The 13766-nt window shown below is 37.1% G+C and overlaps 2 protein-coding genes across 2 annotated transcripts; one reads left to right on the top strand and one right to left on the bottom strand.

Moving 5' to 3' along the window:
• Positions 1-925: 925 nt before the first annotated feature.
• On the bottom strand, positions 926-5564 carry LOC138330243 (probable splicing factor, arginine/serine-rich 6). Its single transcript, XM_069277712.1, has 6 exons — positions 5403-5564; positions 3642-3653; positions 3317-3357; positions 2276-2371; positions 1884-2047; positions 926-1483 (listed from the first exon to the last, which is right to left on the bottom strand). The coding sequence occupies exons 1-6, from the start codon at positions 5521-5523 to the stop codon at positions 1174-1176; spliced, it is 744 nt and encodes a 247-aa protein (XP_069133813.1). The 5' UTR covers positions 5524-5564; the 3' UTR covers positions 926-1173.
• Positions 5565-9457: 3893 nt separating this feature from the next.
• LOC138330245 (protein trapped in endoderm-1-like) lies at positions 9458-12371 on the top strand. Its single transcript, XM_069277715.1, has one exon. It carries the CDS (start codon positions 9794-9796, stop codon positions 10877-10879), a length of 1086 nt encoding a protein of 361 aa, XP_069133816.1. The 5' UTR covers positions 9458-9793; the 3' UTR covers positions 10880-12371.
• The last annotated feature ends 1395 nt before the right edge of the window (positions 12372-13766 follow it).

Consider the following 13766-nt stretch of genomic DNA (forward strand, 5'->3'; position numbering starts at 1 on the left):
GATCAAACTTTTAAAAAACATCTTTTCAGTTTTTAAATACATGTAGAGTTGATTTGTTTCTATCAAATGCTAGCTGGTGCAGTGTCGTTTTGTTTGTTCCGATGCTTGAATAAATACAATTCATTTCGTATACAGTTTTCGAGATTGTTGGCAAGTCTTGCATTTCAGTATTTCTTAAAATATACGGTCATTCAGTTGCAAAAGTAAGAACCAGGAGTGTTTAGCATTACTGTAGTTGCTGACGGTTAATGTAATACATGTATTATATTCAATAGTCAATCAATGGTCTACTTGCATGCATTGCACCAGTGCAACCATTTATTGACATTCCACATATGGCCATCACAAACTTATTCATCCCCGTCAGGAAATTTGGAGGTACATGTATAGTAATTTGGTTGGCCTATTTGAGAAGGTACACCACAATGCAACCATGAGATGTTGTGGGCCCTATATGGAATAGTGGGAATAAAGAGCAGTATTTTATTCAAATGGCTGTATTTTTTTTAATTACATGTGAATGTAAAATGAGTAAGATAATTTTGTAAAATTAATAGCTATTGTCACACTTATCACTCTCCGAAAATAAAATTTTAATTTTCGTAAACATTGTTGTCTTGCTCAGTATTGATTCTCTTTGTCGTCCAAATTACTGCAAAAGAGTTGAGCATCACTATGTCACATGCAGTGAAATAATCTTCATCGCAAATTTACAAAGAAACATTTGTTTTAGTGTCGTAACTTCTTCTTAATATTTAGTTGTAAATCGTTATTCATTTATAAACTACTTTCTTGATTACTTATAGCTGGCTGTTTTCGCGAGACATTGATCCGAAATATGGAAATTAAAAAATTTCTAAATTTGAATGATTCTATTTTCAATCAAGAATGTCTTATTTTTAAAAAATAAGTAAAACCATTGATAAATAATACAATGAAGACATGATCCACCTTTATTAATATATTCATGACGAAAATTACAATGACAATGAAAATGACAATGTGTCCATTTGTGAATGTGAAGATTTTTTAAAAAATATTTTGTTAAAACTGGCAGTTTATAACCACCAACATCAAATACATTCAGTGAGAGTCCGCATCGCCACCTTAATCATAATCAACCGGTCAAAACACCTAAGACAAGCATGTTTCTGCATCAAGTTCATTTGGACTTCAATCTGAAGCACTCCTTGACCTCGACCTTGATCGTGACAGAGACTTAGATCTGTTTTGACCATTAGCTGCATTTGGACTGCCACTCTTTGACCTACTTCTGGACTTTGAGACTGGAGACCGACTCTTGCTTTTTGATGGACTTCGCGATTTAGACCTGCTGTTGGAATGACTCCTCCTCTTGCTCCTTTTCCTGTCATTGCTGTATGACCTTGACCTCCTCTTCCTGTCCTTGCTGTAACTCCTGCTCCTAGATCGTGACCTTGACCTTGATCTTCTCCTACGTCTGTCTCTAGAACCACTCCTTGATCTGAAATACAGGACACCAATAATTAGGGTATGACAGATGCAGGCTACAGTCACATGTACAACAAAGTATTCATTTTAATGCAATATTTCTTAACATAACTGAATACATACTACTAACTTTTTCAGAATTCTTTTTAATAATACGGTTTTCAAAATAAATGATTTTTAGAATTCTTTTTAATAATACGGTTTTTGAAATAAATGATTAGTTATTAATTTTTAAAAAAGCAACATTTCTTGACGCAAGTTTTAGGGTCAATACATTTTTAAGTTTAAACTATCAATTCATTGTCTGCGATTCAATTCAAATTTCAAGGCCATATCATTAATCTTACCAAGTTAACTCCTATAAACTTTGAAAACTGAAAAACCAAAAATACTTTGTCTTTTTTATCACCAACCTTCGTCGCCTCCTTGGAGATGGAGATCTGTATCTTCCTCCTCCTCCTCCTCCTCCCCCTCCCCCTCCTCTGCCTCCTCGCCTAAACCCACCATTGTAACGGTCGTCGGGACAATCTCTTGCCCAATGTCCAGAACGGTGACATCTGTAACACTCGTCATAACCCTGTAAAATCAATCATGTTTCCATATGGTCAGTGGTGTAGCATTGGAAAACAGGATCATTTCATTAATTTTCTAAAACTTAACTTTGACCAAGATCAAGCTTCTTAAAAATGTTTGATTTAAAATGGCACAGCATGGAAAGTAGAACCATTTCATGCTAACTTAATCTTCTAAAACTTTGGATATGAAAATCTGGCAACACCTTAACTTTAGAAATCACAGAACCTACCCTGTTCATCATGGGTCGTCTGGAATTTCCTTTAGCATGTTCAACGATAATGCTGGAGCCCAAAATGTCTCGTCCATTTTCATACTTAATTGCGTCCTGGAAAAGGAAAGTCAGTGAATTTTTTAAAGTTAAAAACATTAATATAGTGATTTTTTTTTTGCAAAAATACTCCAACATCCTTTACTGATATCTCCACAACATTTAATTTAGTTTCATTAACAAACTACTTTTGAATGATACACATGTATGATGAAATAATCGAGGTAAACATGATAAACTTTGTTTACAGCCAAGTGACTAGACTTGTCAACAAAACTTATCTCTACATTACCATTGAGAAACCGCACGAGAAGTGACAGAAATGTTGACTACTTAGTAACATACTGTTGTAACACCCGGGAATGGATCTGACAGACGGATCAAGAGGAGCCGGGGTGGACATATGACCAGTTGGACATGGATGGCCAGACTGACTGGAGGAGGACTGACACGAGAAATAACTGGTCAGTTGGTGACCCGAGGATTTGTGACTGAACTGACTGCCTGATAGACTGACCGGCTCCGACTCGGCGGACACTGGTTTGGAACATGGTATTTGGATTAAGGCTATCTGACTATGTGCGTTGGCACTCAGGCAATAGGACTTTGCTTTGGCGCACTCTGTACTGTTGGTCAGGCTAGGCATGGCAGGGGTCGCTCTCTTGCTAGCATTTTACCCTAAATTTACATTAATTTAAATTTATAATATATGTCAATATAATAAGTTTTGTCTTAATTTTCAACTTACGAAAAAAATGTCTAAAAAAATATTTGAATAAATAATTATCCTTATCTAATATTTGCATTGAAATTCTGTACCTTATTCCTCATATTTTTAATTCTTACTTCCCTAATGCTTTGAAATATGGAGATAAGACATTTTAACACTACATTTTTTCATAAAATCAAATTGAAAACTATCTATCTAAAAATTAAATTATATATTGTAAAATGAACAGTTATTTTATATTCATCTTTCTGAAACAATACCATGAAACTTACCTCTGCATCTCTTTTGTCGTCGAAATCAACAAAGGCATAAGCTGAAATTACAGGATGATCTTATTACATAGAAAAAATATATAAAAAGTTCTGGTCCAAATCTGTTAATTTTTGTTGTCATATTTGTTGAATTATCATTTGAAAATATTGGAATAAGCAACTGTACCTGTTATTGAAATATATAAGCCTATTATCTTTTCTTTGTTTTAAAGATTTGCTTGTTTAAAAAAATAATCATTATATGGTTATTGATATAGGCCTGCTTCATGCGGCTCATTTCATGAAGTAGAGTTTATTTTGCATTACAACTTAGCAGTTATCTTACCCATCTCAGCACCTACAATGATACAAAAACAAACATATTAAAATCGAAACAGTAATTCAAATGACAGTTATTTTCATATCGTAATTCAACAACGATCTCATTCTATATGTTGACCGATTATTTATTGCTAGGCCGCTTGAGGCGTAGCAGTTAGTTTCATAAGCAACGCTTGAATCAGACGGTTGATCCATGTGTTACAAGCATTGCCTGTTGAAGTAATATTAAAACAAATTATAGAAAGAGACTTGAATCTGTCCGAATTTGGACGCCATCTTGCTGATAAATCATGGTCACACACTGACACACAGCAGGGGGTATAGTTAACCTGTACCCATTCCAACTCATACCCACCAACCCGTATCCAAAATTGGCAAAGTCGTACCCATGACTGGCTAACCTGTACCCATCAACTTTTGTTGGTTTTCAATTTGATTAAAGGTATTAATGTTGATTTATTCTGTGTATCTGATTCAATATATCACTGGCCTAAATAATGCATAATTGAATCGACGTTGATACATATCTGGTAACATGCTATATACTTTTCACATGCACTTTGATATATTTTACAAGGTATAACATCTATTATAATTTTGTGTAAAAGTTAAATATAATTCTAAAACATCTTCCCGTTGTGACTTTACACTGCAAATATTCAATCGTTTTAAAAGCTGATTTAAATAGTTCAATAATCTGGGTTTTTTCAGTATTGAACTGGATGTTATTCTAGAAATCTAGAACGAATAATCACACCCTATCTCATCTCTGTTCCTGGCAGGACAAAGAACATATGTCAGAAGTCTTCCGTCTAACATTCAGAGGTACATCATTTTTTTTACATAAATTAAAAATGAATAAATCTTGGCTGGAATCTCTTGCGTACCGTTTTATGATCACTGGCTAGAAGCATCTGATCGAATACAATATATAAAGTTTTATATAAATCACAAATAACAGCATGAACTATAAATTTTATGATGGGTACGTACAAGTTCGCCAAATTCAATGGGTACAAGTTCGTTTGGGTACAAGTTTAAATGGGTACGGGATTGCCATAATTCCACAGCAGTTGCATCCGTTCATATTTCATTGTAGAACAAGCATTTGTGGTAAAAGTATTCTGAATTACGATTTTCTAGTAATTATTTATGAGATAAAGTTCAATATTTTTCATTGTCTTTTTTCTTAGCTTATCGATCTCTGCATAAAATCCATTTTATTTATTGGTAACAAAATTATAATTAAAACTGTTCGTCTGCACTAGACCTGGCTACATGTACCTTGCACTAACACAAGCTCACAAATTATAAAATGGCTTCCATCAGAATAATATTGAAATGGCTAAGCAATATCGCGATTCGTCATATCATTGTTTATTTTATAATTTCTTTCTAATCAAATGGTTAAGCTTCCGCGTAATCCACCTATCTTTTTTGGAAGCTAATCCTTGTTTTATTTATTTATTGGGGGATGCGTGTCGGGCGGGGGGAGGATTGGCAGGCAACAATATACAAATCCCAACATGTTCTGAAAATAAGGCAATAGGGACAGAATGGAGAATCGAATGTTAAAATAAAACCGATTGAGTTGTTTGAAAATTTGGAAGCTGCTCTCAGACTAAGGTTATGGTCACGTGTTCATATTGAACTTAGCGTGCATACGTATCACGACGCACTGCATGGAATATCGACCCAAAGTCAGATCTTAACACCACCGGGTAAAAGTTTACCAAGTCTATTAACCATGGATATATATACCTACCATATTTCACCTCACATCTTGCCATACGACCATAAGCTTCGAAGACATCTTCTAAATCACGTACAGTTGTTCTTTTATTTAATCGCCCAACAAAGAGCTGGCCTTCAGCTCTTCGCGACATCTTTATCACGTCTCTGTAGGTGATGTGTATATTTGTAATCAAATAAAGAAACGAAACAAAACCATTAAAATTTTGATTGTGGACACATAATAACATTTAAAGTTTGACATTAAGAGAATCCTTTTAACTCTTGCCTCATTAATTATCTTGGCATAGGCAAAGTATATAGAAATATTGTAACAAAACTTAATTTGATTTTTTACGCTTGCATGCCATTTTCATTTTGTATTTTGCATCAACGCTAACATGAGAGCCCGGATGCATAAAAAAGTTATAAGAGTTATTTCCCCTTATCCGATTCGCCTACAATATTCATGTTATTATCTATTTGATGATTGTAATCTAAATCACATCACATCAAAAAGTGCAGAAGGAATCTGTCTAAAATTTCACGAATTGGAACCAGTATGGCTCTACTTAGGCAGATTGTATTTTGGGACCGATTGGTTAACAAGATGCCATATTGGATTTTGGTAGTGAAAATAAATTTGAAATTGTATTTCTGAGAAAGTACTGAAGGGATATGTCTCAAATTTGATATTTAGGTTCCCTTAGGACCCTAGTTGTATATTGCATTTTGAAACCATTCGGTCAACAAGATGACCGACCGGCTGCCATCTTGGATTTTGGTACATGTAGTTGAAGTTTGGGTTTTAATAAAGTTTGTTCCCGCGATTTCTCAGAAAGTACTGAAAGGATCCTCCTCGATACTCCATGGGTTTCGATCACTTGCGATCACTAACACTCTGGACTTTCTTGTAGTAAAACTGGAGGCAACAGAACAGAGTAGGTAATTCAGTCATTTGATGTAGAAAATTTGCATATTACAGAGTTATCTGCACTTGCGGGTAGGTATCTATTGTGACGTCATGTGTTTGGGAGTGTAAATCTTTGCTGGCCTGTGATTGGTCAAATGATTTCCGCTGAGCTGCCCTCAATTTCACCATGAGATAGTCCAGGGGTGTAGAGATCGTTAGGCCTAGTGATCAGTACCCCTGGAGTATAAGGGTGGTGAAAGGATCTGTCTAAAATTTCATTTGTAGGTTCCCCTACGGCCTTAGATTTGCATATTGCATTTTGAAACCTAGCTGCAATATTGAAGCTCAAAAGACATTTAGACAGAAAATGGTCTCTAGAGCTACAATATTGGTGCCTATTACTGATAATGGGACAAAGCAATGTTTATCAACCATTATTAAAACGTTTGCATACATTTTATCTTACTTGTTTTATATAGCTTACTAGCTGGAAATAAAATTGAACCGTATAAAATATCAAATTCTCAGCAAGACATTATTGTTTTCATATGGAGGCATTTCTTAAGAGAATTTATACGGCAAGTCTACGAATTATGAATTTGACGTCTTGTGAGCGGTACGGTAGATATTAAGAATAGTAGTAATATTTGTTTCGAACAAAAATATTATGTAAATGCTTGTATACGCATAAAATAATTGGGAACCTACAAAAAGTATTTAAGGATTAACTTGAATAGATTTTTTATGTTATGGAGATAGAACACAAAAATCTGAGCGTACTCTAAATAATCCGCGAAGCGGTTTATGATGAGAGTACACTCAGATTTTTGTGTTCTATCTCCATAACATAAAAAATCTATTCAAGTTAATCCTTATAATTCAATTTACTAAAGATAATCTCTTCAATATTCAAGATTCATTTTGGGACTCTTTTGTCTATGAAATCATTACGCCGTCATCTCAGCCAATCAGAAGCAACGTTATAAACGGCGACGCCATTTTTTCCTTTATGGGCTGATAAAGTAAATTTTTAAGCCAATGAAAATGCTCGTAGCAAGCAAAATTGAATTAAAGAAAATTAGACCCGAATGATTTTCTGAGGCACTGATCCACTAAGACACATAGGAACCAATTCGTACCCAGCCGAATGGTATAGTAGGTCGGGTACGTATATTCGTTCTATTTGGAACCGATCCCTCTGGGATCTCTTGTTTTATGAACAATTATGTCTAAAATTGCCAAGATATATGATATATAATATGAGTTATGTTATAGAATAAAGAATTAAATCTGATTAAGAAAAATACCACCATATGAGTAATATTCATCTTATCTAGGATGTAATGTTGAAAATCAAACAACAAACCCTTGCATCTCAGAATTTTAGTATACTTTTCCGTTGCGTATTAAAACAAGAGATTCCAGAGGGATCATGGCGTCCACCAAAGAATGATCTATGTCTGACAATGGAAAGAGAGATATTTTCTTTGCTGACTACATCCTACAAATGTAACATTTGAGACAGATCGCTACAGTATTTTCTGAGAAATAGCGGAAACAAACTTCATTTATCAAAATCCAAGATGGCAAGCCTGTCGGCCATCTTGTTCATCAAATGGTCCCAAAATGCAATATACACGACTAGGGTCCTAAGGGAACCTGCACATAAAATTTGAGACAGATTCCTTCAGTACTTTCTGATAAATAGTAGAAACAAACTTCATTTATCAAAATCCAAGATAGCGTCCTGTCGGCCATCTTGTTCACTTATCGGTCCAAAATGCAATATGCACAACTGGGGCCGTAGGGGAACATGCATGTAAAATTTGTGACTGTAAAAATATAAAACATTTAGGGCTATTTTGGCCGTCTCTTAAATAATGTCGGATAACGAAAGCAAAAAGCAAATTAAAACAATTATTAAGCGATTAAAAATAAAATGAGATTGGGCAACATACTAGTAACTACTGGTAACACAAATTTACTGCAATGGATACACAGATAAGACTGTCCCATGCCATCCTCGATACTCCAGGGGTTTCGATCACCTACGGTGTAGAGATTGTGAGTGATCGGAACCCCTGGAGTATCGAGGATGGTCCCAGATGTGTCACAGCCTGCCACAAACAAATTCTGGGTATTGAACATTAATTGTCAGACTGCTCCATAAACATACGGCGAGCTGTGACCACTTTTGTTTCGAATTCCTCCAAATTGTAGTTCCGGGTTTCGTCGCTCACATTTTGAGCTTTTGATACGTATACTAGTGCGCCGATGTCCGTTAGACGGTGCGTTGACATTACGACATAGGTCTGGCCCCGATTTCTCGAACCAAACTTAAGTCACAAACTGACGTAAGTCTTTAGTTTTCATATAAGTTACATAAGGAGAAAAACTTAAGTTTTGACTTAAGTCTGCACTTTTGTTTCGAGAAATCGGCGCCTGGTGGTCAGTTTTACTAAGAACACCTAGTGTTTTCCCACCGAAGGACGAGATAGATAGACAGAGACAGAGAGGCAGAGAGAGAGACACACACGCACACGGAGAGAGAGAGAGAGAGAAAGAGAGAGAGAGAGAGAGGGAGAGAGAGAGAGAGAGAGAGAGAGAGAGAGAGAGAGGGAGAGAGAGAGAGACACACACACGCACACGGAAAGAGAGAGAGAGAGAGAGAAGGAGAGAGAGAGCGACGCCCAACTTCAAAGCATAACAGCCAATGTACCACAGTGTAACGTTATTCAGTTCTTTTGATGTTAATTGTACACGAAATGAACAAGTTACCTGTGTCTCATGAACTCAATATTTACTATGAGATAATCCAGGCGTGGATATAACGTCAGTGATAGAAACCCCTGGAGCATCAAAGATGGGATCATGTAATAAGGATGAAATACCCCACGCTTGTGATCTGTTGTGTGTTGTGTATGAAGTGGGTACGTGTATTTTGGGAGGCTGCAGTATGTTAGAGTAGTGTTTCGTTACCTCCTTTATTTTTTCGCTTACCATAACAGACTTACTGCATTTTTCAGGCTGTTAAGTAACCATGCTTGGAGTATACCCACTGTAATTCGCTTTTCTACCCTTGAACACATACATTGTATTTGCCTATACCATTTAAAAGGCTAGAGTAGGCTTAGTTCATTAAGATTAAGAGGGATGAGTGAGAAATAGAAAAAGACAGCCACTAGAATTACAATAAGCACACCATCACATCCCCGTAAAACACTTCCTTATGAGTACAGTATCCGTTTCGAAAATTGTTTAAAGATTCGAGGCATACAAACACGCGGAAGGAACCTACTTGATCCATCAAGAGTTCACGGAATGCATACAATGCGGAGTTGAATTGTACTTAATATCTGATTTGATTCATCTTTCAATGTCTTCAATGTCTGTCGGCATATTAAACTTGTATACATACATTTTTGTATCTATGTGAACCAAGATTAAAACGTGAAAAAGACTTAAAAGCGACTTCAAATGAGCAGAACAGCGCATCATTGATCTTGTACAACATGAAGCAGACGACAGTTGTTCTTGATGCTTTGGTGAACATTTCTTCACATACGGACATACTGGAACAGACGACAGTTCTTGATGTTTGGGAAAACATTTCTTCAAATTATACGGATATAATAACACGCCCGCTCCATCAGGTCGGAGCTACGCTAATTGGATCTTTGGGGTTCTTCGCCAACGCGTTAATCTTGATCGCGATATTGAAGGCAAAACTGTATCGACAGAATGTGATTTTGTTTGTTCTAAATTTGGTGATAAACAATGCTCTGGCATGTGTGATTTCGCTACCCTACATCGCCACTATGGCATTCGGCTACCAGAGTGAAGTTGATATGGTACTTTGCAGGGTTATGGGGTACCTTACATATTCGATCATAGCTTCGGAGCTGCTTGCTCTCGACCTTGTCGCCATCAATCGTTATTTCCTGATCGTGAGATACAGTACTTATTTAGAGATTTATAACAACAAGAAAAATATTGGAGTAATGATTCTCGTGTCCTGGATGGTGTATCCGACCATAATGTTGTTCCCGGCGACAAACGTCTGGGGAAGTCTCTTGTATGATCGAAACCGGTTCATATGCCATCCATTCAAGGCCAACGACAGTTTTGGAAAATTTCTTGTTGGGTTTGCATTATTTACGTCTGTTCCGTTGCTTGTCTTTGGATACACAAGCATTTTACCCAAAGTTTTTAAAACTAAACGGCACATAGGTCTGAAACGGAGCAGATCTGCAGTCACTCAACCGATCTCGGAAAGACCTCGAAAACGAGATGTGCGTCTGGTTTCCTTGGTGATAGGGTTATTGACCACTTTTTGCCTGATGTACCTGCCCTTTGCGGCAATATCAGTTCTTGATAGTACGGGGACGAAATACGACCCCCGAATACAGATTGGATTGATCTACGTTACCTGGGCCCACTGTTTGGTGAACCCAGCATTGTACGCTCTCATGAACCAGCAAATCCGGCGGGCCCTAAAACAACTTTTCTTCATGGCAGACGACAAGGCATCCATTTCAGAGGTAACAACGACCAAACGGTCGAGAACTGAGACGGCGTCCGTTGATAAAACTTTATAATCATGTTTTGTTTGATTTTCCCCTGAAATCTAACCGTTCCTTTGGAAATACAAGTGGACAAACAGACAAAATGTAATCAATATGCAACGTTTCCGAAATATTGTTCAATCATTGCATAAACAATTATTGAACATGAAAGATTGTGATTTGAGAAGAAAGATGCATACTGTTTCCTCATCAAAGAATTAGTAACGAACATTTGAAAGAGATTTTTTTTTTGTATACGAGGTACTGTAACTTTTTCTTGAAATGATTAATCATTCATTCTACATACATTTAGTTTCATTCTAAAAACATGCTTGTCTTCGTATTTCATGATTATATCTTTTAACAAAAAACAAGAATTATATGTCAGCAGTGAAATTTTACCTTCTCAGTTCATTCTATTCTAAATTGCATACATTTCAACTTTTAATTACATTACATAGGTCATTTTGATTCTATTCTTAGATTATTTTCTCGTATTACAAGAGGCCCAGAGGGCCTGTATCGCTCACCTGGTTATTGTAATGCCAAGTAATGTTCTGATTACAGGTTCATTATTTCTTTTCTGAAGAAATTTAATATTTACCTCTAATTTCGCTATTGGAACACATTCTTTCTGCTCCAGGGGGTCAGAGTCAAAATTTATACAAACTCTGTTCCCCTTCCCTCAAGGATGTTTCTGGCAAAATTTGGTTACATTCCAAACATAAATCTATGACTAGTAGTGATTTAAAGGATTTACCTCTATTTCCCCTATAGGGCCCAGCCCCTCTTGCCCCCTGGGACTCAGAACCAAAATTTATACAAACTCTGTTTCCCTTCCCCCATGAATGCTTCTGGCCAGATTTGGCTACATTCCATGCAGAACTCTATGACTAGTAGCAATTTAAAGGATTTACCTCTATTTCCCCTATTTGAACCCACCCCTCCTGCCCCTGGGGGGTCAGAGCCAAAATTTATACAAACTCTTTTCCCCTTCCCCAAGAATGTTTCTGGCTAAATTTAGTCACATTCTATGCAGAACTCTATGACTAGTAGCGATTTAAAGGAAAATTGACGGATGGACAGATGTACGACGGACGCCGTGCCATGACATAAGCCTTCAGGCCAGGTGAGCTAAATAACGACAATTTCATTTTTGCCAATAAAACGTTAATTTTTCAAAAGAAAGAACATGAAAAGTGAAGGCAAAACGGCAATTCTAAAAATCCATTGAAAAAATCAAAGAGAAAAGACGAAATTGCATGGAGTAAAATGACAAAAATTGATAAATTTTGGGTTGAGTGTAGCAAGATAAAGACGATATGTACGTAAGCATTGCAAACATTATAAGACAAGAGTAACTGCCCTTGTTTAGGAGTTATCACCCTTTATAAATTGTTGTAATACCTGTTCTGGATGCGTTTTTGATCTATACAATACCTGTGACCATTTAATCATATGCTTCCTATTGTATGCGAGATATTTGTTGTATTAAGCATTTCTAGAAAATAAAATTAAAAGCCAAGTATGGTATCACAGTCACTTTATTGACTTACAAATCAAACACGTGTAGTAGGAAATGTCTTATGGGAGAAACACACAAAATCCTACTTGGGGATGGGGTGGGTGAGTACCCTCAAATCATAAGATGATCGTACCTGGGGTTTGGGTGTGGATTCCATATACAGGGAGGGGAGCATACAAATGATCATACCAGAAGTTTTGGTGTGGATTCCATACCCAGGGCGGGGTAAAAACAGATGGTCATACCTGGGGGTTGGGTGTGGATTCCATACCCAGGGCGGGGTACATTACACATGATCATACCTGGGGTTTGGGTGTGGATTCCATACCCAGGGCAGGGTACATACATACAGATGGTCATACCTGGGGTTTGGGTGTGGGTTCCATACCCAAGGCGGGGTACATACGGTCATACAGATGGTCATACCTGGGGTTTGGGTGTGGGTTCCATACCTAGGGCTGGGTACAGACATATTATTCTGTCTGAAGATTTTTTTTACACAATATGGGTTTTCTATTGGTACAGTTTATTCTGCCTCGAAGTTTGGGTGATAATCTTGATACATGTGTAGAAGATGTGGATTCCATAAATTGATAGTCTACCAAGTCATGTTTGAATTCTCAAAACGAAAACTTCAGCCAAAAACTAACCAACTAATTTTTTTTTCATATAATTTACGTCTTACCTACATAAGAAGCAAAAGTTCAGTTTTGATTAGGCCTGCATTTTTGTTTTGAGAAGTTGGAGCCTGACAGGCACAGGGTGGGAAATATCATAGTGATATCGGAGTCAGTCGAGGTGGGGTTCTTTAAACTGTAGTGGTAGAGTATTGTGTGTGGGAGGGGGGGGGGGGGGAGGGGTGTTGTTCCTCCAGGGAATAACTATATGACACATTACCTGGACAAGGAGGGAGGGGGGTTCCTTCTACACTACAAACATGGAAGTGATGAGAAATGGGATAATTCAATCTCCTTGTGTTGGTGAGGTGGGGAGGAGGTGGGGAGGGGTAGTATACCATCTACAAACATGCATTTTGGTAGGGTATCCATCTATGAATATGAAATAGATGAGAGATGGGAGAATCCAGTCTCTCGGGGGAGGGTGGGTGGGTAGGGCATCCCATCTCTCACATATATCATCAGAGTTCTTTCATTGTAGGTGAATAACAACTCGGATAGAGATTGGGGAGAACGATATTACCAAGTTAAATGTTATCTAAAACACATATGAGCCTTGCAGTGTATGGAATCCTTACTAAGGTTGGTAGAGGTATCTATACATATGTCAAGGCCCCTAAAGGGGACGGGGGGATTTCACGTAACTGGGGGAGCATGAAATCAAAGCAAGGAAGACCCACTATTGGTAAGCTGTACCACAAGAAAAGTCACTTTTCTA

This window comes from Argopecten irradians, chromosome 8 (genome assembly GCF_041381155.1).
Source record: "Argopecten irradians isolate NY chromosome 8, Ai_NY, whole genome shotgun sequence".
NCBI classification, from domain to species: domain Eukaryota; kingdom Metazoa; phylum Mollusca; class Bivalvia; order Pectinida; family Pectinidae; genus Argopecten; species Argopecten irradians.

Coding starts and splice junctions, on each gene's coding strand:
- LOC138330243 (XM_069277712.1), bottom strand. CDS start 5,523: ATGTCGCGAAGAGCTGAAGGCCAGCTCTTTGTTGGGCGATTAAATAAA. Junction 2,372..3,316: donor ACGACAAAAGAGATGCAGAG/GTAAGTTTCATG, acceptor TTCCTTTTCCAG/GACGCAATTAAGTATGAAAA. Junction 1,484..1,883: donor TCTCCAAGGAGGCGACGAAG/GTTGGTGATAAA, acceptor CCTGTATTTCAG/ATCAAGGAGTGGTTCTAGAG.
- LOC138330245 (XM_069277715.1), top strand. CDS start 9,794: ATGAAGCAGACGACAGTTGTTCTTGATGCTTTGGTGAACATTTCTTCA.